Source organism: Canis lupus, chromosome 1 (assembly GCF_003254725.2).
Source record: "Canis lupus dingo isolate Sandy chromosome 1, ASM325472v2, whole genome shotgun sequence".
Taxonomy (NCBI): domain Eukaryota; kingdom Metazoa; phylum Chordata; class Mammalia; order Carnivora; family Canidae; genus Canis; species Canis lupus.
The window spans coordinates 115,819,906-115,844,872 of NC_064243.1; the positions used below are offsets into that span (position 1 = coordinate 115,819,906).

At 39.5% G+C, this 24,967-nt stretch overlaps 2 protein-coding genes across 11 annotated transcripts in view; one reads left to right on the forward strand and one right to left on the reverse strand.

Annotated features, from left to right (window-relative positions):
- Positions 1-2,643, reverse strand: part of LOC112643630 (zinc finger protein 345-like) — a 52,790-nt gene extending 50,147 nt beyond the window's left edge. The window contains exons 1-2 of the mRNA XM_025421812.3: positions 2,519-2,643; positions 1,609-1,683 (exon numbers count right to left, since the gene is read on the reverse strand). The gene's annotated coding sequence lies outside the window, so the exon portion shown is untranslated. The remainder of the gene's footprint in view (positions 1-1,608; positions 1,684-2,518) is intronic.
- ZNF790 (zinc finger protein 790) overlaps positions 2,513-24,967 on the forward strand; it is a 31,827-nt gene continuing 9,372 nt past the window's right edge. The window contains exons 1-7 of one of the 10 annotated variants that reach the window (XM_049110107.1): positions 2,513-2,648; positions 3,112-3,240; positions 3,327-3,571; positions 5,620-5,734; positions 18,321-18,402; positions 19,742-19,868; positions 20,151-20,246. In XM_049110107.1, the coding sequence (XP_048966064.1) occupies positions 18,394-18,402; positions 19,742-19,868; positions 20,151-20,246 (232 nt within the window). In that variant the 5' untranslated portion in view covers positions 2,513-2,648; positions 3,112-3,240; positions 3,327-3,571; positions 5,620-5,734; positions 18,321-18,393. Of the gene's footprint in view, positions 2,649-3,111; positions 3,241-3,326; positions 3,572-4,603; positions 5,735-10,130; positions 10,511-10,825; positions 11,331-12,214; positions 12,306-18,320; positions 18,403-19,741; positions 19,869-20,150; positions 20,247-24,967 lie in introns of those variants that run through there. The other 9 variants (XM_025421598.3, XM_025421603.3, XM_025421599.3 and 6 more) reach the window with 9 other exon arrangements.

The following is a 24,967-nucleotide window of genomic DNA, read 5'->3' on the forward strand; positions in this document are numbered from 1 at the left end:
ATTAAAAATTGGAATAACATTTGAACAAGCATTTTATAAAAGAGGACATCTGGTTGGGCAAGAATTGTGTTGTTTCATTGATAATCAAGGAAATATCAATTAAATATGTGATTAATAACATTAGACATCCACCAAATTGGCAAAAATTTAAAAAGTATGACGATGCCAAGGGCTGGCATGGATGTGGAACAAAAAGAACCTTTACAAACTACTCATACAAGTAAAAAACTTCCACAGTATCTTTAGAGAACAGTTTGACATGGTCTAGTAAAACTGAAGACGTACAAATTCCATCCCTCAGCAATTTAATAATAATTTTAGCATATCAGCTAAAGAAATGCAAACACACATGTGCCAAAATATGTGCACAAGATATTCATAGTCACATTGCTTGTAACAGCCAAAAACTAGAAGCAAGTCATGTATCCACAAAAGGTAGAATGGATAAATAGTAAATTGTGATGCCATCATACAAGATAATATATGTACAGCAACGGGGAAAAAATGAACTGTAGTTAGAGGAAACATGAATGAAGGTCTTATTTTTTACTAAAAAAAAAGACATAGGGATCCCTGGGTGGCGCAGCGGTTTAGTGCCTGCCTTTGGCCCAGGGCGCGATCCTGGAGACCCAGGATGGAATCCCACGTCAGGCTCCCGGTGCATGGAGCCTGCTTCTCCCTCTGCCTGTGTCTCTGCCTCTCTCTCTCTCTATCTCTGTGTGACTATCATAAATAAATAAAAATTAAAAAAAAAAAAACTTAAGACATAAAAGAATGTCTATTCATACAAAGATAGAAAACACAAACTAAACCTATATGATTTTGGAATTCATACACTAAAGTTCTAATGAAAGGCAAAGAAATGAGCACAGTGGTCATCACCAGAGGAACACAATTATTTGTGACTGCTTAATGGGACATCAGAGGTTTCTTTAGAAATGGTTGTATTTTATATCTTAGGTACTCCCTATGTGAATCTTTATAATTAAGTATGAAATGGCACATATGACTAGGTTATGCCATTTCTGTTTCTAATTTGGGAGAAAAAAAAAAGCCACAGGCATTCAAATAAACATGTGCTTCTAAAAATGTTTCAAATATTAAATCATGTGGGAAAATACTTGAATACTATTTTGTGTAAAAATGCAGGCTATAATGGTAAATGCTGAATGAATTCAATCTTCAAAATTCACATTTTATTATATAAAACAGCACAGGATCACATTTTGTACATAAAACAGAAAATACAAAAAAGTATTGGCTTTAACTGGGAATTGAAATTTTCTTCAAAAGACACACTTTTGAAATTATTTTATTTTGTTGTTTTTTTTTTAATTATTTTAAATAGTCATCTTACTTTTACAAGTAGGAAGAAACAGTTTTTTTTTTTTTAAAGAAGCATAAAGGAAAATTAAACCATTGACAAATTAGTAAGAGAAAATCAGGTGGCCCTGAAGACTTAGGGTTTGCAGCCAATCACATTTTATCAAAGTGGAAATTCCAGGGATCAAGTCACCTAACGGGCAAGAATTTTCAAGCGGAGAAAAGCAAGTCAAGTCTTGACAAAGAAAAGGGGATTTCAGGAAACAAGGGGAAATGACAAACTACCTTGCTGGAGCCTTGTACATGTTCCACAGCCATTCTTCACTCCACTCTGGAAGCCTCTGTGCAAGCAAAGCAGAGCTGGGGAAGAAGAAAGGAGTCAGGAAACATCAGGTTCTTCTGGGACCCCAGGTCAACCAACCTCCCGCCACCTTTAAATGTAAGTCAGGCAAGGCTAGGACGTCCTATACCAAGACAAGAGCAGGGTCACTGCAGTTCTAGGCAGAAATGTGTCCCTTAGCTCACAGAGGTCCCCTGGGAGCAGAGCGCTGGAGTCACAAAGGCAGACAAAGGCGCCCCACAACTACAGTGCTATACGGACACAGAGTCCCACAAACTCGCACCATGGGGACGCAGGCACCCCAAACCTAAACACAACCGGTTGCACATGGTCACACACGCATACACACCACAGGAACGGGCACAGTCACAATCGCAGTCATAGGCACCCCACACACTCACATTCCCACGGCCACACTTCACGGGGACACAGTGACAACAACGAACTGACACGCATCCTACACCAAAAATATCACAAATACATAACACCATGGGTAAACACAATCACAGACCTCACAGTCAAGGCATTCCGCACTCACGGTTCAGCAAATGGTCATAAACACACACGCACCAAGAAGACACCCGGTTTTACAACGGCGGTCAAAGAACGCTACGCTAGCAAACACCCGGTCACACAATTAAACCTCATCACACCTGAACAATCACAACCGCAAATCCAGACCGCCTCCCCGCCCTCACAGTTCCGTACACGCTCTCACTGACACAGAGACACAGTCACACTTAGACACACACCCTCTTCACAATCTCCCCTGCTCCGCTGGCTCCCCCACACAGCCCGCACAGGCCAGAGGTTCTAGACACGCCGGGCCCAACCCCGGGTTCCCGGCCACCTCACCTATGCTTCCTTCGGGAGGGTCAGCACCCCTCCACTCAGCTTGGAACGAGTCGAGCGAGGCAGCTCCTACGGCGCCCGGAGGTCGTTTGCCCCAACCCGCCAGAAGATCCCGCCCACTCCTCAGGAGAAGGTATAGTTCTCGCGAGAGGGAGCACTGAGCCTAGAGGCCTCTGGGAAATGTAGTACACCTGTAGTAGGGACATTGTTAAAAAGCTGTCTTCTGGGTATCTCGGCTGGTGCGTGGCAAGGAGCCTGGACCCAGCCAGAATTGCGCCTTCTGGCCGAGCCGCGCACTGGAGGTTCCCGCGAGTGTCAGCTAACTAGGAGTCCTTCGACCAAACTGTGGTCAGGCTCCTCTGAGCCCTCCTCTTGACTAGGTCTCATTCTTGACCTGCTGACTATAGTTCAGCAAGAATCCCCCCTGCTCTTGATATTTAACCAAGCTCCTCTTAGTAATTTCTATTCACTGACTCCCTCACCCTGCCCATTGGCTATAAATCCAAGCTACTGTTATATACTGAGCTGAGTTCAGCCTCTCTTCTCCATTGCCACAGTCTTTAAGAAAGTCTTCCTTACCTATTTAACTTGCCTAGAAAAGTTTTTCGTTGACGTAGCCCCCAGTGCGGCTCTCTCAGGCTTTGACCACTCACTCTGCAACATACTGGGCCCTCCTGGGAAATGCAGTCTTGGACTTTGCCAAAGGCCAGATGGACCAGGCCAAGGTAAGTTGCGTCCTCTAGGCACTGAGGTGAGGCCTGGTCTCACTTTAAGTGCCCTGGAGGGTGCTCGGAATTCTGTTTTTCCCTAGATATACAAAAACGCTCTTGAGGCAGGCTGTTGAGGACCTTGTCAGAAGAACCAACCCAAATGTGGACCTGAGCATCTGCGACCAAATCAGCCTGGGGAGTTTCAAAGAGAGGAATCTTCAAGCCCAGTCATATATGTGAAAGTGGACAGAGGAGGTCCCGTGTGAGACAGTAGTAAGATTATACGTGTGACTGGTTCGGGGAAAGGACAGTTGAGTGAAAGAAAAACTGCAGATGGGTAAAATTGGTGAGTGTGACAGAGTGGTAGAATGAAGATTATGTGTGGCTTTGTGAGGCTGGAGGGTCATATCATGGGGATGTGTGGTTGAGATAATTGTGTACAGCTGGTAGGGCAAGAGTGTCTGGATCCCTGCAGGTATGGATATGAGTATGTGTGTGATCACATGAATGTGGGTCATCTCAGTATGGGTGCCTGAGGAATCTGAATCCTGCAAGCCTTATTTCCTCTTCAAACTGATAATAAGGGTATATCTTCCTGGAGCTTCGATTTTAAGAGGGAAAGGTACATTTTAATTTATACAATAAATAACCTGTTATTTTTACATGAACTCTTAAGGTTCCAACCATTTGTTCTGGAATAGAAAAACAAATCAGTACGACATTTTAACAAGGTATACTTTGCTCTATATAGGAGTACCTGTTTAGTCCACTGTCATGCCCCCATTTACTTTTTTCTGTTCTCTTGGAGTCATTGATAGAACAAATATTTGGAGATGTAATTGTTCAATTCAACCAGAAGTATCAACCACAATTAAAAGATGTTCAGAGGAAGCTGTACAGGGATGTGATGCTGGAGTCCTAGAGCAACACAGCCAGAATAGTCATGGAGAGCTCCTCTATAATCCAATTTTTAAAAGTAAAATGCTGTCTCTTTTCCATTTCTGAAATATTTAGAAACTTTACGTGGCATAATATATTCAGCTTTGAGATACAAGTTTCAGGTATTCTCAAGCCCTCTGCCATGTGATTGTATATGCTCAACCTTTAAGGTAAAAGGTCATTTACTTTGTTCTTCTTTATGTGGTAACCTCCTTAAAGACCCGGGCTCCGTGTGATTTTGGGGATGGTGTTAATTGAAATTCGATCTTATGTCATTTTCCTAGATATAGGCTATCACATCACCAAACTGGGTGAAATATTTAAGTTGGAACAAGAAGAGAGACCCATGGGTGGTGAATAAAGGAAATGTGAAGGAGATACTCTCCAAGTGCGTGAGTGAGAACCAGCCAGATTTGCCTGGGATAAGGCAGGACCCAAGTGTTCAGTGGGAGAGCTGACACCACTGAAATGTTTTTCAGGATTTCCGTTATAGGCCCTACTATCCTTCAGTCTTGGTTGATGTGAATCCTTCTGTCATCATTCTCCCTGTATCAGTGCCCTCTTTTATTTAAGTAATCCTAAAGGTGGGGGGGGCATATTCTCTTCATTGTCGTAGCCTACATGTACCGTCAGTCCTTTACAAATCAACAGTATTTCAAAACTCTTATTGTTGCACACTGCAGTTTCTGTTTTACTACATTCCATTTTCTATCTTCCTAGTGCTAAAAGCTTCATGTTTATTTTTTACATCTGCATTTCCCATTATCACTTATTTCCCACAGCCATATTTCAGCAACTTTCATCATCTCTTGAGGTTATTAGCCTAGAAATCATTGCTGCTTTCCCCCAGCTCTCCTTTCTGTCAATTTTTTTTTAATTTTTGCAATTGTTTTTAAAGGAACCATCTCACTCATCTTAAATATTTGACCAAGATTATAATGAAAAAAGAAGTCTCCCTTTCAACTATTTCTCTTCTCCACTTGCATCGACTGTGACTAGTTTATATGTAAACTACTTCGTGTAATTCTATATTTATACCAATATATCTATGTACATAAAGCCCCTCATCTTTGTTTTTCACAAATGTTAGTATACTATAAAACATCTTGCTTGTTACTCACTATTATTTCTTAGGAGACATCCAATATTAATACATATTCCTTATTCCTTCATAAAACGGTATGGTATTTTGTGGTAGGGGAAATGTCATATTTTAACACCATATTAATGAATATTCAAGTTGTTTTCAGGTTTGTACAATTCTGGGATACCAAAATTTCAGCTTTGGATAGATGTGCATGCATCTTTGTAATAAATTCCTTTAAGAAGCACCGGGCCAAAGCTTATTTATAAATATTTGCATCCACATAAGATGAATCACTTTCCATTCCCACCAAAAAATTTATGAGAGTGCCTATTTCCTGTTCCTGTCAAACACTGTATTTCTTCATTTAGCAGCTCATTGTGACCTGCTGAGCCCTTTATCTGTGCCAGGCTCTATTCTAGAAAAGCATCAGTGAACAAAATGGCCAAAATTTCCTTTCCTCAAGGAGTTTACATTCTAGTCAGGGTAAGTTGCCAAAGAACATGTCAATGAAATATGTAGTATTCTAGATAAAGTTATGCTCTATAGAGAAAAGTAAAGCTTGGAAATGGGATGAGTCCCAAGGGAATTGCATTTTTAAAGTTTTGTTTAAGTAGTGTCTACACCAATGTAGGGCTTGAACTCATAACCCTGAGACCAAGAGTTGCATGCTATTCTGACTGAGAAGCCAGATGCCCTGGGAATTGCAATTTTAAGTGGAATAGTTAGGAAAAGCCTAACTAAGAAGAAAATATTTTAACAAAACCAAAAGGAAGGAGCAGTGACATTTGAACATATTTAGATAAAGCAAATTATAAACAAAGAAAACACCAAAACATAAATGCCAGGCATTGGGTATAAGCCTGGTATATTCAAGGAGGAGCAAGGAGTCTACTTGGGATTCTCTCCCTCTCCCTTTGCCTCGCCTCTGCATGCCGTGTTCGCCTAAGTGTATGAGCTCTCTCTCAAATAAATAAAATAAATAAATAATCTTTTTAAAAAATCAACTATGGAATGAACAAGTTTTAGGGGGTGTATGAAGAATTTTCTCTTTGCTCTCTTAAACCAAGATAGTCCATGTTAAAGAGAAATATTTGGGGTACCTGGGTGGCTCAGTCGATTAAGCATCTGCCTTTGGCTCAGCTCATGATCCTGGGGTCCTGGGATTGAGCCCCTCAATGAGTTCAGCATTGGGCTTCCTGCCCAGCAGGAGTCTGCTTCTCCCTCTCCCTTTCCCCTGCTTGTGCTAGCTCTCTCCCTCTCTCTCTCTCTCAAATAAATAAATAAAATATTTTTTTAAATAAGGAAAAACATTTACATGTTGCCAGTACCTAGATGGCATTTATAGTAGTGAGAGGATGAGAATTCTAAAGAAATCTATTAGGGTAAGATTAAAGATAATAACGCGTATAGGGCTAAATTGTGGCACCCCAGAGATATGTCTATATCCTAACTCCCAAGACATGTGAGTGTGATCTTGATGTAGTTTTGGATAGTGTTAGGGTCCAGAGCCAATGTTCAAGAAAAGGATTATTGAGACATCTTTGGTGCAAAAAGGTGACTTTGTTAAAGCACAGTGACAGGACTCGTGGACATAAAGAGCTGCATTACAAGTGTGAGGGGTGACCTCACACTTTTATATACTTGGGAGTTGGGGAAAGTAAGGAAAAGGGAGGTTTCCAAAAGGACTTTCTATCTCAAGTCTTTGTCAATGGACTGCAGGTCATAAACTTAATTTTGTTTACATTCCCTTCTGCCTCTGTTTCCCACATCACTCATGGAGAGGAGGGTGATGTTAGGGTTCCAGGAAATTGAGTTATAGGTTTCTGAAAGTTAGGCTATTGATAAGAATGCTTTTTATTTGTATATCACTAAGACATTTATAAATTGATGGACACTCATGTCCTGCAGAACTGTGATCTTGGGGCTCCTGGGTGGCTCAGTGGTTGAGCGTCTGCTTTTCGCTCAGGTCATGATCCCCAGGTCCTGGGATGGAGTCCCCCATTGGGCTCCACAGTGAGCCTGCTTCTCCCTCTGCCTATGTCTCTGCCTCTCTCTCTCTGTTCTTCTCATCAATCAATAAATAAAATTTTAAAAAAGAACTGTGATCTTTATCAGAAACAATCTGTTTTTCCTTTTCCTTAGTTTTAGGGCAGCCAAAAGTATCTGAGGAATGTTACACATATGTCTCCTGGGAGCTGGGGGTGGGACAGCGTCAGCTTGTGCCTTGTCCTCAGCTTACCTTTTGCTCCCTCATTAACCTTACTTGGTAAAAGGAGCTTTGTAGATGCAATTAATTTAAGGATCTCTAGGAGTTCATCCTGGATTATCTGGATGTGACCTAAATCCAAAAACAACTGCCTTTATAACAGAAGAGAAAAGACATACAAGAGAAGGCCTTGTGAAGATGAGGTAGAGACTGAACTTATGCAGCAACAAGTGGAGGACACCGGAGTTTAGTTATGATTTTTTTTTTTTTTTGGTCTCTTGGGAGCATCTTGATTTTTTTTCCTTGCCTTTTCATTTGCCTTATAATTTTTGTTGTTGGGATCCCTGGGTGGTGCAGCGGTTTGGCGCCTGCCTTTGGCCCAGGGCGCAATCCTGGAGACCCGGGATCGAATCCCACGTCGGGCTCCCGGTGCATGGAGCCTGCTTCTCCCTCTGCCTATGCCTTTGCCTCTCTCTCTCTCTCTCTGTGTGACTATCATAAATAAATAAAAATTAAAAAAAATTTTTGTTGTTGTTGTTGAAAGTCAGACATTTTGTTTAGGACAGTAGTGTGCAGAAAAGCCTTAACATAGCAGACCTGAGAATTCTTTTTTTTTTTAAGATTTTATTTATTTATTCATGACAAAGAGAGGCAGAGACATAGGCAGAGGGAAAAGCAGTCCCCCCTGGGGAGCCCAATGCCGGACTCGATCCCAGGACCCAGGGATTACAACCTGAGCCGAAGGCAGACGCTCAACCTTGAGCCATCCAGGCGTTCCCAGACCTGAGAATTCTTATCCCTGTAGTCCTGCATGCACAGTTGGGCTTGACTTACATCTAGAACTTCGTTTTCCAGAGGGGGTTCCCAGTATCCTGATAAGAATGGCCTACTATGCCTGTTTGTGCATATCATATAGTTTATGTTAAACACTTGCTTTTATTCTGAAATTCTGGTAGCACCTAGAAGAAGCTGCCTATGTTTCCAGCCCATAATAAAAAGTCTAGGTACTGAATGTCTAATGAGCTTCCCTGGTTGGCAGCATTTCACATGTGTTGTCACAACTCATTGCAGGGGAAGTTAATGTCTTGTGTGACTCTACTAGGAAAGGATCCTTGGAAATATGCACCTGGTTTTTCCTGGACTTTACTCCATGCACCTTTCTTCCTTACTAATTTTGCTCTGTATTGTCTCACTGCGAGTTCTTCTAGTGAATCATTCAACCTTGGAGGGAGTATTGATCTTGGGGTCCCACCACACAGTAGTAAATGAGGAAAATAATTTTCATGACTGAATGGGCATACTTTTCCTTTTGCAAAACCTTTAAAGTATAGAGCTTTAAGTTAATTCAATTAGGAGTTTTAATATCTAAGCAAGATAAATTCATACAATTTGATTTGCATTTATATAAATTTCAAAGATGGATAACTGACAACTAAGATATTTGTGGGGTCCCCTAATCTGGTGGAGGCCACCAAATGTGGGGGTATGCCAAGCTAGTAAAAGCCGGATTCATTCAAGGCAGAACAAGGGAGATAGAAATTTATCGAATACACTGCAAGGGAGCAGTGGGTGGGACAGCAAAGCAGAAACTGTCCGCTGTGAGGCAGGGGTGGGGGGCTGTAGTTAAAGGGGGAAGGTGTGAAGGTATGGGAAGTACAGAATTTCCTTTTTTGGTACCTGTGTCCACATGTAAGTAACCCATTGGTCAGCTAGGGCTTAAGATTCTTTTGAGGTGGGTTTCCTAAAAGGCCTGTTTATATTCAGCCAGACGGTTACGGTGGGCCCTTCTACCTTACTCAGGTTTCTATTGTTCAAATTGATTGCCTAAAAGCAACCTCTACGATATTATTTATTATCCTCATGGGAAGGATAGTGGTCAGCTAGGGACTGGGGATCAGAAATATCATATGCATAGGCCATTTCTTCTTGAGATGCCAACAATGCACTCTTCATTAGTATTGAGATACACTGAATATACACATTCTATGCACTTTTCTTCAAGTATTTCCTATTTTACAATAAAAATATTTTAAAAGAAATTATTTTTAAAGGATTAATTTGAAAGTACTGAAAAAAAATTTACTCCTTGGTCAGAAAGTTTAGACATACTGTCCAGCTAAATGATGAGCTCAGAGAAGAGGAAGCAAAATTTAAAAGCTATCAAGTACTAACTTTCGGGGGGCGGGAGGGAGGCCAAGACATGAATAGCATTTGCAAAGCACTAATGTAAGCTTGAATATTAATTTAACCCAAACTCTTTAAGGGTAATTGGAGGATGAGAATAAGTGAAGTATTTATTTATTTATTTAAGTGAAGTATTTATTTGAGGAGTTAAGAGGATAGTACACCTTGGCTAAAGAAGGAGCTTCCCCCCCACCCCAAAAAAAAAGTAGGAGCTTCCATGGCTTCGAAGAAAAGGGACCCTCCGGCAGTTGGGCCCCTTCATCCTACCCCCAGGTCGATAGTTGTGGGATAAGAGATATGCATCAGGCTGGACCAAGACTCAGACAAAGATGGGAAGGAGTCACTGGTCGCTTGACCACCGTCTAACAGGACTTTTCTGTCACAACGTGTCTGTCAGATGTCCAGACAGCAAACTCAAGCAGCAAAGAATGACACCCTTCCTCTGAGGTAGTTCTACGACCCTAAACTACATTTCCCAGGGGCCATCGCGTCCAAGGCTATTTCCGGTCGAAAGGCCGCATTGGCTTATTGTCCAGGTTCGCAGCATTTGTGGGGGAGCAGCGTGGAGGCTTCAGTGGAGTCTTGCGTTCGAATCGCGGCCTGGAACGAATAGAGAAGCCCTTTGCCACGGATGTGAACAGTGATGAGGGCGATGGTCTTTGTCGAGGGAAAGGATGGAGACCGGGGCCAAGGCCTAGGAATTGAGATCTTCGGCGCTGGGCTCTGAAGGCTGTCCGGGCTTTGACTACATTTTCCAATGTCCACCGTAGCCGAGACAGCTTCCTGTCCGCGCACCGACGCTCTCGCGACTGTAGGAAGCGTCCCGCCCGAGTCACCCCGGAACATTCTTGTAGGGATCGCAGGGTCAGGTAAGATAATCCAAGACGCAAAATGACCCCTGAGGGGCCAACGCCACTGGGAAGGGTAGTGAGGGATTAATGTTTTCGGAGTCTCAGGCTTTGCCAGCAAGAAGGAATGGGGAAGGAAGTTGGTAGGGAGCTGTGTATGTGTGTGCCCGCTCTTGCGCCAGCGATCACGTTGGGATCGGTGGGTGCTTGTGTGAAATGGTTACGGGAGCGGGAGGTCGGGGTAATCGTTCAGGAGCCGTGGGGATGAGGGTGTGTATGTGTGTGTGCACATCATAATGTGCACGATGGTGAGGGAAGCTGTACATGACGGTAATGGCTATTTAGGTGTCCCTGTGCATGTGCATGCATGATTGTGACTGCACACTGTGTGCCTGACTGTGTGTGTAAATGTGGTAGCAGCAGCTGTGGAGCCAGAAACGAAGAATATTGCGTTTAGTAATAACCATAGTCCTTCGTATGTGTGGAGAGCAGTTTCTTTGATGGCCGCTAGTTGGATTGAGTAATGTAGAATGTGGGGAGTGGAATAGGAGACAGTGTAGAGAACATATTCCAAGAATTTCTCTGTAAATATGAGCAGAGAAATAGAACAGCAGCTGGTGGGAGGATAACAATGTTAAAAGTATGCTGGTAATAATGAGCCACAAGAGAGGGAAAAGTAGACATACCGGGAAGAATGAGTAAGCAAGGCTCAACTGTGTGAATGTACTGCAACTGCAAGAATAAAAGAGTAGTGTTGCAGAGAATAAGCCATGAGCCCAAGTTTTCAAAAAACAAGGAGAAATATCCTGTATTTGGTAGATGTCAACCGCAGTGAGGTGTGGTGAGTTATATGTAATCTCATGGCATGAAATTCCAAGGTAGAGCTTTTTTAGAAAAGGAAGAGAGGAAGGTCTGAAAGTAATAAGAACAAGGAGGATACCTGCCCTGCTTCCAGACCCAGTGACAAGAGGCTGGGGGGTAGGGAGGGTAGGAGAGGGAGATGTTGAAAAGGCTGCAGAGTCCGCTGGGGGAGAGCCCGGTCTCCCTTAGACCCAAAGGTGAAGGGAGTATTCAAGGAAGTGTTGGAGATAAAAGAGGAGTTTGTTATTAATGAATTATGAATTCCAGAGGGCATACTAGAAAGTGTCCAGATGTGAGGAGAGATGACAAGAAGGTACATCTAGCTGAGGGGGGCGGGGGGGAGTACAGTGTCTCAAAGACAGATTATCAGGGAATCTAAGGCTTCTGACAATGGACATAAACATGGATACAGGGAATATTGATGCTTATTCTGTTTGGATTCAAGACTGCTGGAGAAGAAGTGATGGGATAGAAAGAGTGGATTTTTGAGTATCTCTCAGGAAGAGGGGAGCCAAGGATAGAAGCTTTAAAGGTGGTTGGGGTAGGTGGAATAATGCCCCTGGAAAGATGTCCAGGTCCTAATCCCTGGAATCTGTGACTATTTTGCTTTACAGGGCAAAAGGGACTTTGCAAACAAGATTAAGTTAAGGACCTTGAAATGGAGAAATTATCTTAGATTACCCAATTAGGCCCAATTGGATTCTTTAAAGTCAGTGAACCTTTCCTAAGTCTTTAGGGTCAGAGGGAGATAGGATCAAAGAAGAATGGTCAGAGATATGCAGAATTGCTGGCTGAAGGAAGGGAGCCAATGTTGGTGGCCTCTAGACTCTGGAAAACATAAAGAAATAAATAATTATCCATTAGAACCCCCAGAAAGGAACACAGCCCTGCTGACACCTTGATATTGGCCCATTGAGAACCATCTCAGGCTTTTACCTAACTGCCTAAGCATAAGGTAATAAATTTGTATTGTTTTAAGCCACTGTGTTTATGATAATTTATTGCTCAGAACAAGTGGTATAGCGTCTTAGCCTTAGTGCTGTGGAGGGGTCTTGAGCCCTGTGACATGAAATCAATCCCTATTGATAAAGTTGAGGAATTCAGTAAGGCACATAGGCCTCCTCTTCACTTATAATTTCCAGTTTTGCTGCATTATGATATTTTTTAACATTGGAATTTAGTAATTTTTCTTTGTGGCCTAATATATGGCCTGTCTATAGTTACTTGTTTTCCACTTGATTTGTCTTTGATTGATAAAAATGTATTAAAATATTCTGTGAGTGAAGTTTTCTCTTACATAACCTGTAGCTTCTGCTTTATTGAAGTTGCTGCTGTTAGTTGATACATATTCATCATCATTATCATCATCATTATTTTTAGAGAGGGGAGTAGGGGCAGAGGGAGAGGCAGAGAATGAATCTTAAGCAGGCTCCATACCCAGTGCAGAGTCTGATGTGGTGCTTGATCTCACAACCCTGAGATCATGACCTGAGCCCAAATCAAGAGTTGGATGCTTGGGGCACCTGGGTGGCTTTGTGGTTGAGTATTTGCCTTTGGCTCAGGGTGTGATCCTGAGGTTCCAGAATTGAGTCCCACATCAGGCTCCCATGGGGGGCCTGCTTCTCCCTCTGCCTATGTCTCTGCCTCTCTCTCTCTCTCTGTGTCTCTGTCTCTCATGAATAAATAAATAACATCTTAAAAAAAGAACACTTTGCTTATCTCTAAGGCATGAAGATACTAATATTTTCTTCTGCATTTATTATATTTCACATTTAGATGTACAAACCCTCTAGAATTGATTTTTGTGTAATACCAAGTACTCAATTCATTTCCCTCATATATTCAGTTGATCTCATATCATTTGTTGAAAAGACCATCTTTTCTCTCTGATAATCTGTTCTGAAATCTACCTTGTCTCATTAATATAGCTACTCTAGCATTCTTTTGATTATGATTTCCATGGTATATCTTCTCCCATCCTTTTACTTTTAACCTTTTTACACCATTATATTGCAGAAAAACTGATACCTTGAAAATAATCACTTTCATCTCATAAATGTGATAAATTCCTCTATTCATTTAGATGTTCTTTCATTTTATTCTGTTATTTTTAGTAATCAATGTAGAGGCCTTGTCCTTATTTTGTTAAATTTATAGGTATTTAACATTTTTGTTGCTATTGTAAATGCTGTCATTTTATTTTTTTATTTTTTATATTTTAAAGATTTTATATATTTATTCATGAGAGACACAGAGAGATGCAGAGACATAGGCAAAGGGAGAAGAAGCAAGCTCCATGCAAGAGCCTTATGTGGGACTCAATCCCGGAACTCCGGGATCATGTCCTGAGCGGAAGGCAGATGCTCAACCGCTGAACCACCCAGGTGTCCCAAATGCTGTCATTTTAAATCTAAATTTTAATTTCCTAATTTTTGCTTGTATGTTGAAATGCAGTTGACATTTTTACTCTCTCTGACTTCATATTTGTATTCTTAAATATTTCTATATATCTACCCATGACTTAGCTGCTTTATTTTTTATTTTTTTAAAGATTTATTTATTTATTTATGATAGACATAGAGAGAGAGAGAAAGAGGCAGAGACACAGGAGGAGGGAGAAACAGGCTCCATGCCGGGAGCCCAACGCAGGACTCGATCCCGGGACTCCAGGATCGCGCCTTGGGCCAAAGGCAGGCGCTAAACCGCTGAGCCACCCAGGGATCCCCGACTTGGCTGCTTTAAATGATATCCTTTCTCTGCCAGTTATTATAAATGAGGCAGTCAGTGAGCTTGTCTATTTTCCATTTTGCAAACTTTATTTCTCTGTTAATTATTGCTGTAAAACATATTACCCTAAAAAAAACAATAAATATTTATTATCTTACACTGTTTTTGCAGATTAGGAATTTAGGAGTGGCTTAGCAGGCTTAGCTTAATATTATTAAGGTTCTGGCTTAGGTCTCCTGAAGTTATAGCCAAACTCTTGGCCAGGCCACACTCATCTAAATGCATGACTGAAGCTGGAAGACGACCTTCCAAGATGATTTTCTCACATGGCTATTGGCAAAAGACCTCGGTTCCTCTCCATATGGACCTCGTAACATGTTATATGGCTTTCCCCAGAGCAGAAGGGCAGCAAGAGAGTATAGGAAGAAGCCATAATGTTCTTTTTGACCTATTCTCATACTCCATCATTTCCACAATATCTTTTTGATACACAAGTCAGCTCTATTCAGTGGAGGAGGCAACTACACAGCATTAATACCAAGTACTAGATACCTTTAAGAACCATCTAACATACTGGTACCATAATCTCCATCTTATTTTTATTTAGGTCTGCATTTAAATATGTTTACCATCACTGCTTTTCCTGAAATTTTCTCTGTTCTCTCTTTTATGGCAGAAATATGTCCTCTAGTAGTTTAGAAAGCACTCATATGAACAATATTCCCTAAGTTGTTGTAGCATAGAACTTTTTATATTTTCTATTTGAAGGACAGCTTGGCTGCATATTAAATCTTCGATTCTGTCATTCATTTTACCGCAAATATATTGGAGAGACTACCTCCCTCTTGGGAGCACTGAATTTAGTAGTGGAGAAATCTATTGACAAGTGAATTTCCTTTTTCTCATGGGTAAGTTCATATTTTTATCTTGACTTCCCATGGGTTTTAGCCTAATAATTTTATTAGGAAATGTTTTCATACTGACAGTTTTGAATCATTTCTCCCTGATGTCTCTTCGTTATGTATATTCATGCTTTATTTCAGGAAATTATTTTTTAATGTTAAAAATAAAGTTTTTAATGTTTTTTTTCTTCTTTGATTTGGATTTCATCTGCAGGGGGTTGCTTAGTTGCAAGTCGGATTATCTCTGACTTCCAGTGTTTTCTTCCAATAATTGTCATCTCTTTCTTTGTTTTGTTCCATTTGCTAATTTCTATATTCTTTGTCTTACACTGTTGGTTAGAATGCAAACTGGTGCAGCCATTGTGGAAGACAATATGGAAGTTCCTCAAAAAGTTAAAAATAGAACCACCCTATGACCCAGGAATTGCAATATTAGGCATTTACCATGGGAGCACCTGGGTGGCTCAGTTGGTTAAGGGTCTGCCTTTGGCTCAGGTCATGATCCTGGGGTCCTGGGATTGAGTCCTGCATTGGGTTCCCTGCTGAGCAGGGAGTCTGCATATCCTGTCTCTCCCTTTCCCCCACTCATACATGCTTGTGCATTCTCTCTCTCTCTCTCTATCAAATAAATAGATAAAATCTTTAAAAAAATACTAGGTATTTACCCAAAGCATATAAGAATACAAATTTGAAAGGACACATGCACTCTGGTATTAATAGCAGCATTATCAACAATAGCCAAACTATGGAGAGAGACCAAATGTCCATCGACTGATGAATGGATAAAGGTGGTGTGTGTGTGTGTGTGTGTGTGTGTATGGAATATTATTCGGCCACCAGGACATGAAATTTTGCCATTTGCGACAGCATGGAGCTAAAATGTATTATGCTAAGTGAAATAAGTCAATCAGAGAAAGACAGATACCATATGATCTCACTCATCTGTAAAATTTAAGAAAGAAAACAGATGAACATGTGCGAAGAGGAAATGAAAAAAAGGAGAGAGGGGAAACAAGCCGTAAGAGACTCTTAACAATAGAGAACAGACTAAGTAAGGGTTGATGGAGGAAGGTAGGTAAGGGATTGGCTAAAATGAGTGGTGGGTATTAAGGAAGGTTATGATGAGCACTGAGTGTTGTATATACATGATGAATCACCGACTTTTATTCCAGAAACCAATATTGCACTGTATGTTAACTACTTAAAATTTAAATAAATCAGTAAGTAAATAAATAAATAAAATAAAGTATGGTTCCTCTGAACAACCAGGTTTTCTTTGTTGTTCTGAACATAACCTGGTTCAGAACGACTCCTACTAACAGTTCTGAATTCCCCAGTGGTGCCTCTGCTGCAATTAAAGAATATATAGCCAGGGGGGCCTGGCTGGCACAGTCAGAAGAGCATGCAATTCTTGACCTTGGGATTGTGAATTTGAGTCCCACATTGGGTGTAGAGTTCACTTTCTTTTTTTTTTTTTTTTAATTTTTATTTATTTATGATAGTCACAGAGAGAGAGAGAGAGAGAGGTAGAGACATAGGCAGAGGGAGAAGCAAGCTCCACGCACCGGGAGCCCGACGTGGGATTCGATCCCGGGTCTCCAGGATCACGCCCTGGGCCAAAGGCAGGCGCTAAACCGCTGCGCCACCCAGGGATCCCGAGTTCACGTTCTTTAAAAAAAAAAGATTTTATTTATTTATTCATGAGAGAGAGAGAGAGAGGCAGAGACATAGGCAGAGGGAAAAGCAGGCTCCATGCAGGAAGCCCAATGTGGGACTCGATCCCGGGACTCCAGGCTCATGCCCTGAGCCAAAGGCAGACGCTTAACTGTTGAGCCACCCAGGTGTCCCTAGAATTCACTTTAAAAAAATTTTTTTTTTCAAAAAGGAAAAAAACATACAGCTAAGATCCCAACTTATTTGATGAGGCCAATATTACCCAGATACCAAAACCAGACAAAGCATATATCATAAGAATTTGAGTACAAAAATCCTCAACGAAATAGCAAATGAAACCTGACAACATATAAAATGAATTATACAACATGGCCAAGTGGAATATGTCCCAAGAATGCAAAGTTATCTGACCATCCAAAAACTAATTACTGTGATACATCATATCAAAAGAATAAAAAATAAAAAATTACATGGTCATTTTAATAGATACAGAAAAAGCATTTGACAAAAGCCAATACCGTCTCATTTAAAAAATACTCTAATAAACTAAAAATGAAAGGGAATTTCCTTAACCTGCTGTAGGGCACCAACAGAAATCATGTAGCTAATATACTTAATAGTGAATATCTGAATATTTTTCTCCTGAGATCAGGAGTTAAACAAGAATGGCTGCTTTTGCTACTTCTATTCAGTATTGTACTGGAGACTTTACAGGGAAGTTAGGCAAGAAAGAAGAAATAAAAAACATCTATCTTGGGGAAGAAGTAAAACCATCTCTATTTACACATGACATTATTTATTTTTTTTGATAATAGAAAATCCTAAGGAATAAACACACACACAAACTATTAGAACTAATAAAAGGGTTTAGAAAAGTTTTAGAATATAAGATCAATAGATAAAAATCAAGTGTAGGGGTGCCTGGGTGACTGTTGGCTCAGGTCATGATCTCAGGGTTGTAAGATCAAACCCTGCTTCAGGCTCTGCTCTGGGAATGGAGCTTGCTAAAGATTTGCTCTCTGCTTCTCCCTCTGCTCCCCACCCCCCATCAAGTGTATATTTATGCACTTGCAATGAAGAATCCAAAAATGAAATTCAGAAAACAGTTCCATTCACAATAGTATCAAAAAGCATAAAATATTTAGGAATAAATTTAATAAGTGAAATGTAAAACTCGTGTTCTTAAAACCTTAAGACAGGTATTTGAACATAAAAATTTGTGCACAAAGGTTCATAGCAGCATATATATAATAATCAAAAGGTGGAAACAACCCAAATGTCTATTAATGGATAAACAAAATGTGGTCTAGTCATACAGTGGAATATTATTCAGCTGCAGAAAGGAATGAAATACTGATACATGCTACAGCATGGATGAACCTCGAAAGCATTATGCTAAATGAAAGACACTAGTCACCATAAGTTCACATACTGTATGATTCCATTCATGTGAAAGTCCAGAATAAGAAAATCTATAGAAACAGAATGGGAATTAGTGGTTACATAGGACTAGGAAAAATGAGGAGTGAGAATGAGTCAGTTGGGTTTTGGTTTGGGCCAGGATTTTTGTAGATCCCTCTGACCTTTCTTCAGGGAAGAAAATGGCATTTTTAGTCCATTTGAAAGTTCTGTGGAAAACCTGACCTCTCATGATTCCTTCCTTCTAGCTCTGCTTCCTCGGGACTCTGCTTCACCAGGAGAGGAGTATAGAAGACTGATTGATTCTGGGAATTTTAAGTCATGGCCCATGTGAGTTGGAATTGCCTCTCTCCAAAATTTTAACCATTTATATCACATCTTATGAATACTTTTATTTATTATCCTTAAACTGCTTACTTGAGTCACTATTCAATATGGTGATAGCCATGAAACAGTCCACTGCCTTCCCTAAGTGTCCCTCTTCTCTCCAACATGGCATTCAGCACCTCCTGTGTTCTAAGACTTTGATAGAGCACTGAAGGAGGAAATAGTAGAGACTTTCTTTTCAAATCTGTGGCTTAACAAGGAGGAACTGAGTGGCTAAAAGGGATACACTGCATGAAAGCTTTTATTTACTCTGTAAGATGGGGTGTCTCATTTAATAAAGGTGAGAGTTGGTGTTGGTTGGTGTTCATTTTATTATGTGGCACTTTATCGTGCTTTTATTTTATTTTATTTTATTTATTTATTTTTTAATTTTTTATTTATTTATGATAGTCACACAGAGAGAGAGAGAGGCAGAGACACAGGCAGAGGGAGAAGCAGGCTCCATGCACCGGGAGCCCGATGTGGGATTCGATCCTGGATCTCCAGGATCGCACCCTGGGCCAAAGGCAGGCGCTAAACCGCTGCACCACCCAGGGATCCCCCCTATCGTGCTTTTAAATAGAGGATTGGTGGAGGGTTAAGTTCAGAGAGATCTGGGATCTTGCCGGGAAATCAGTGAGAGATTAATATTATTAACAAGACCTGTGTTGTCAGCTACTTAGCCCAGAACCCAGATTTTATACATTCTCACAGAAAATGGTATTCAGTTAGGGAGTGTATCTGCTAAGAATCCTTTCAGCTTCAGCTAACAGAAAAGTCAACTAAAAGTAGCCTAAGGAGGGGCAGGGGATTATGTTTATCCCATAATAAAGCTGGACTTAGTGATTAAGCCTGGTGTGGCCTCCGAGTGATATTAACAAAGGACTCTTGATTCTGGGCTGCCATCCTATTGTCTGATATTTGTCCCTGGAAGGTCATAAGGATGTTGTGGCTGAACAATAGAAGGTTTTAAGAGCATATAGTCACTCAGCCTCAGTCACAAATTTCAATGTAATTTCCCCCCATACTACAGGCCGCCGACTTCAGTTTTTTGCTCAGTGAGTATACACTACTGTATACTCAATACACCACTATATACGTGGTGTATACAGTAAGTATACAGTGCTCTTTTTCACTTCTTCCCCGTTCTATCTAAAAGATTTTTAAATTTCAAAATAAATTTATTATTAAAAAAAGAAAGAAAACTTAAAGAATAAATAAATAAATAAATAAATAAGTTAATTAATTAATTAATTAAAAGATTTTTGAATTTCACCATTGATGCTTGTGTTGTTTCTTTCAGCAGTTGATGGTGTTCAGGGATGTAGCTATAGACTTCTCACAAGAGGAGTGGGAGTGCCTGGACTTGGAACAGAGACACTTGTACAGAGATGTGATGTTGGAGAACTACAGCAACATGATCTTGCTGGGTAAGATTCAGAATTTGACCCCAGAAATTTCTGCTTTCTACATTGTGAATTTTTGCATTGTCTTTCAAGTGCTTAGGGAAATTTCTGACTTCTTTCTGGGAAATTGTTTATGCCTTGTAAATTTGGTAACCTCCATCTTCTCCATCTTTTAGATGGAGAAATACTTCATGCCTTTTTCTTACTCTTCCTATAATTGTCTTTCTTCCTTCATAACTGAAGGACTAGATTCAAATTTTGAAATCCTTACCACGTGGTTATTTCTTATTTCTTATCTCTGATCAGGACTTTGCATTTATCAGCCAGATGTGTTTTCTTTACTGGAGAAAGGGAAGGAGCCTTGGATGGTTTTACAGGATGAGACAAGAGGACCTTGCCCAGGTGAGTAAGGGCTGAGTCTGCACAGGGACACCATCATTGCAGATAAGAGCTCAGATGTTTACGGAGGCAGCAGCATCTCTGAAATACTGGTCTCAAGTCTCCTCAAGAGATAAAATCCTGTGAATAAAGTTCTGAGACCTAGAGCCAGAAGTAACCTTTTCACGATGAATTTCCAAATGACTCTTCTTTTCACCTCCAAATACCACTGCAATTCAGTACTACTCTTCATTTTCTTTCCCTCATATTATAAAAAGGTAAGTGCCATTCTTTTTCTTCAGTAGGTAATGTATCAGTGCTTTGACTCAATTTCTTTCTCTCTTTTTTTCATGTTGATATTTGTAAATTTCTTCATTTAGATATTTGTAAATTTCTTCATTTAGATATTTGTAAATTTCTCCCTCCAAAAATCTTGACTGTTTTTTATTTTATCTACTATGTTTTGAATTCTTCTTATCTTGCCTAAATTCTTGCTTCTGCGTTTCCTACGGTTACTAATTCATTCTTTTAAGCAACATTTATTGATTTTCTAATTTCATTTTGGGATAAGAAGGGTTAACAAAGAGTATATAATCTATTAAAAAACTTGAATTTTCTGTGACCAGAACATGTCCATACATTTCAGCAAAATAGGCTCTATATTAAGAGAAGTCCTAATAGTCTGCTTAGTTGAAAATCAGGATAATAGGTGAAAATGGCTTCTGGCTACAGGGAATAGTAAGTAGCAGAAGAGAGGTTAAGGTTAATGGAGGAAAACAAAGGGCAGTGTCAAAAAAGACCAGTCCTGGGGACGCCTGGGTGGCTCAGTGGTTGAGCGTCTGGCTTTGGCTCAGGTCCTGATCCCAGGGTCTGGGATCAGGGATCTTTCTGTGTCTCTCATGAATAAATAAATAAAATCTTAAAAAAAACAAACCTTGCTGTCAAGAGAAAACAAGGCACATATTTGGCAAGTTGAGGCTAATTGATGAATTTTCTGTTTATGGGCAGGACTCAGATTGAAATAATATACTTTTGTAGCTTCTTTTTTTTTCCACAGTATTTGTTAGTTGTTTATTTAGGAGTTTATTTTTTATTTGAAATATCAAAGAAAAGAAAATAAATTTTATCTCCTCACTAGAATCATGTTTTTAAATTCCAAAAGCTATATTTGTGTTTTTAAATTGTTCTTTTTCTGAACTATTGATACCTACAACAACTGAAATGAATCTCAAGGATATGGTGCTGAATGAAAAATGCCAACTCAAAAGGTCACATGCCAAATGAATCCATTTGTAGAACATTTTGGAAATTACCAAATTTTAGAGATTGAAAGCATATCGTGGTTGCCAGGGGTAGGGATGAGCTGGGGAATGGTGGTAGTGGTTATGGCTGTAAAGAGGTAGCACAAGAGGTAGAATCTGTGAGATAATGATCTAGATGTGTCTTGATTGAGGTGGTGGTTATAGGAATCCGCATAAGTGATGAAATGACATAGTACACGTATGCATTGTGCTAATGTCAGTTTCATGATTCTGATATTGTGCTTTAATTATGTAAGATGTATTCATTGGACAAAATTGGATAAAGGGTACTCTTTGCAACTTATTGTGAATCTGTAGTTACCATTGACCCTTGAACAGTTTGAGGGGTTTAGGAATACAGACCCTTGGACAGTCAAAAATTCACATAGAGGTGGGTGCCTGTGTAGCACAATTGGTTAAGTGTCTGACTCTTGGTTTCAGCTCAGGTCATGATCTCTGGGTCGTGAGATCGAGCCCTGCTTGGGGCTCTGTGCTCAGCATGGAGTCTGCTTGAGATTCTCTGCCTCTCCTTCCTCTGTCCCTCCACAACTCATTTGCTATCTCTCTCTAAAATAAATCTTTAAAAAATTAATATATAAGTTTTGACTTCCCAGAAACTTAACAACTAATAGCTTACTATTGACTGGAAACCTTACTGATAATATAAATCATATGTTATGTCTTTATATAATGTATTCTTAAAATAAGCCAGAGAAAAGAGAATATTACTAAGAAAATCATAAGAAAGAAAAAATAAATTTACGGTACTGGAAAAAATAAATTTACGGTACTGGAAAAAATCCACGTATAAGTGGACCTGTACAGTTTAAATCTGTGTTGTTTAAGGGTCAACTGTATTTCAAAATAAGATTTTATAACATATTTTGTTCCTAAAGGTCTGTGCAATTTTATTTCATACTTTTGTTCCCTAAACACTACTATGTGCTTTTAAAATTTTGGTCAGTTTTCACATACTATGAATCTTCTGTTGTATATTAAGGTTATTCTGCATTTCTTGTTACTAAAGTTGTAATTCTTGGTACAGGTCAATTATTCATGGGTTTTTTTTCCACATTGAATTATGGTTGTGTTTCAGATATGAGATTCCTTGGCCAGAGGATTTAAAGTTAGAATACTGTGTGCCCAGTTAATTTAAGATAGTTAATTGCTTATTTTAAATCATACAAAATTCCGAGAATCCCTTAAATTAATATTTACAACCCATAACTGGTTCACCTGTTTCAATAAGGGACCAGTGCATACTTTCCCTAATTAGAGTTCTCCCTATGCTTTCTTATATTAACTACACTAATAATTCATTCTCCTAATTATTTGGTTTCTATCTGAATGAGAATTTAGACAATCTTACTCTGGAATCTCTTTTTCCCCTCAGTCCTTAGAATTTCTTTCAGCCTTCTTGAATGAGGTGGTTTTTTTTTTTTTTTTTTTAGAGCATTCACTTAGTTTTCATAAAAAACAAACAACCTTTCATTTTTCTTTATATAATGTTATTAACATATAGGTAAAATGTCAAAAACAATTGGTATCTACAAGTTTGGAAACAAACAGATTCATGGTAAACACATGGGTATCTGAGAGGTAGCTATGACTTGAATGTATTTGTATACTGTAGGAATTAATGTGTTTTCAGAAGGATTGGAGGGCATTGATTCATATGGAGGTCAGGAATGATATAAGTTTCAATGTAGTCTCACTACAAATTGAGTTATTTTTAATTAAAACTTTTTAATAATTTAGTAGGTTAAAGGCTGTTGATTTCTAGTAAGGATAGATATTTCCTCTGTGTTTGTTTACTGAATTACTGATTGTATTTATTTGATGTCTGCTGTGTACTTGATCTATACTTATCATTTGTTGGCTTAATACTTTGTATTTTTAGTGTGAATGAGCATTCACATAAAGGAAATATTAATACACTAATACCTAGTTACAGTGGCTAAAAGGATATTTATCTTTATTTTCTTTAGGATTTTAGTTCTCTCTTATTATAGTGCTAAAATTCTCACTTCACAACTTAAGATATAATTAAAGAATAATAAACTGCATATATTTGAAATATACAGTTTGGTCTATTCAGACATTTTGTTACATCCATGAAATAATCACTATAATCAGGAAACAGACACTTTAGAGGCATCTGGGTGGCTCAGTTGGTTAAGCATCTGCCTTCAGCTCAGGTCCCGGGATTGAGCCCCACATTGGATTCCCTACTCAATGGGGAGCCTGCTTCTCCTTCTTCCTCTGCCATCCTCCCTGCTTTTGCTCTCTGGCTCTCTCTCTGTCAAATAAATAAATAAAAATCTTTAGAAAAAAAAGAGAGAGAGAGAGAGAGAAACAAAGAAAAAGAAAGAAAAGAAACCCTTCAGTTATTGCCAGTTTTCCTCATTCCCCTGTGCTATCCATCCTCCCACTCCTGTCTTCAAGTGGTCACTGACCTGCTTTCTGTAACTCTAGATGAGTTTATATGTTCTAGAATTTTACATAAATTGAGTTATACAAGGTATACTCTTTTTTCTTTTTGTTGAGCTTGTTTCTTTTGCTAGCATGATTTTGAAATTCATCTATGTTGTTGCACATATCGATAGTTTAGTTTTGTTTCTCTGTAGTATTCCACTTTTGGCTATACTTCATTCATTCACCTGTTCATGGAGTTTGTTCTGGAAATTCTCAGCCATTATCTTTTGAAATATTGCTGCTTCTCCCATTCTTCCTCTCTTCTCCCTTTAAGCTTCCACTTACATTTATGTTTAGTTTTCTAACTGAATCTTCTATGTCATAATGCTTAAGATTTTTCCAATCTTTTTCTCTTGGATTTTTTTTTTATCTGTATTGGTTTCTTATTCTCTACTAAAATGATGAGTTTAGCTTCTTGAGCACAGTTTTGTTTTGTTTTGTTTTAAGATTTTATTTATTCATGAGGGATACAGAGAGAGAGGCAGAGACGCAGGTAGAGGGAGAAGCCAGCTCCCTGCGGGGAACCCCATGTGGAACTCGATCCCAGCCCAGGATCATGACCTGAGCCGAAGGCAGGCACTCAACCACTGAGCCACCCAGGCATCCCATTAAGCACAGTTATTTTTAAACCCTGTCTCATAACTCCAATATCTAGAGAACTTCTAGATGTATTTCTACTATTGTTTCCATAGTCTGTTTACATTAATATTGTCTGGTTATTTACTTAGTTTATGGCAGACAGTGTTTGTAAAATGGCAAAACTAATGCCTAGACTACCTTCCTTTATAGAGGATTTCTGTTGCTTCTATCAGGTAACTGAAGGCATTAATATTTTGATTGCTTTCTCAGTCCATCACCCTCCTTAGTCACCGAGATGGTTTGAAACTGAGCTATATGTCCTGTGAGGTCTACCTCTGTTTTTTACCCATATTCCTTGGTAATAGCCCTTCTATTCTAACTCAACATGAT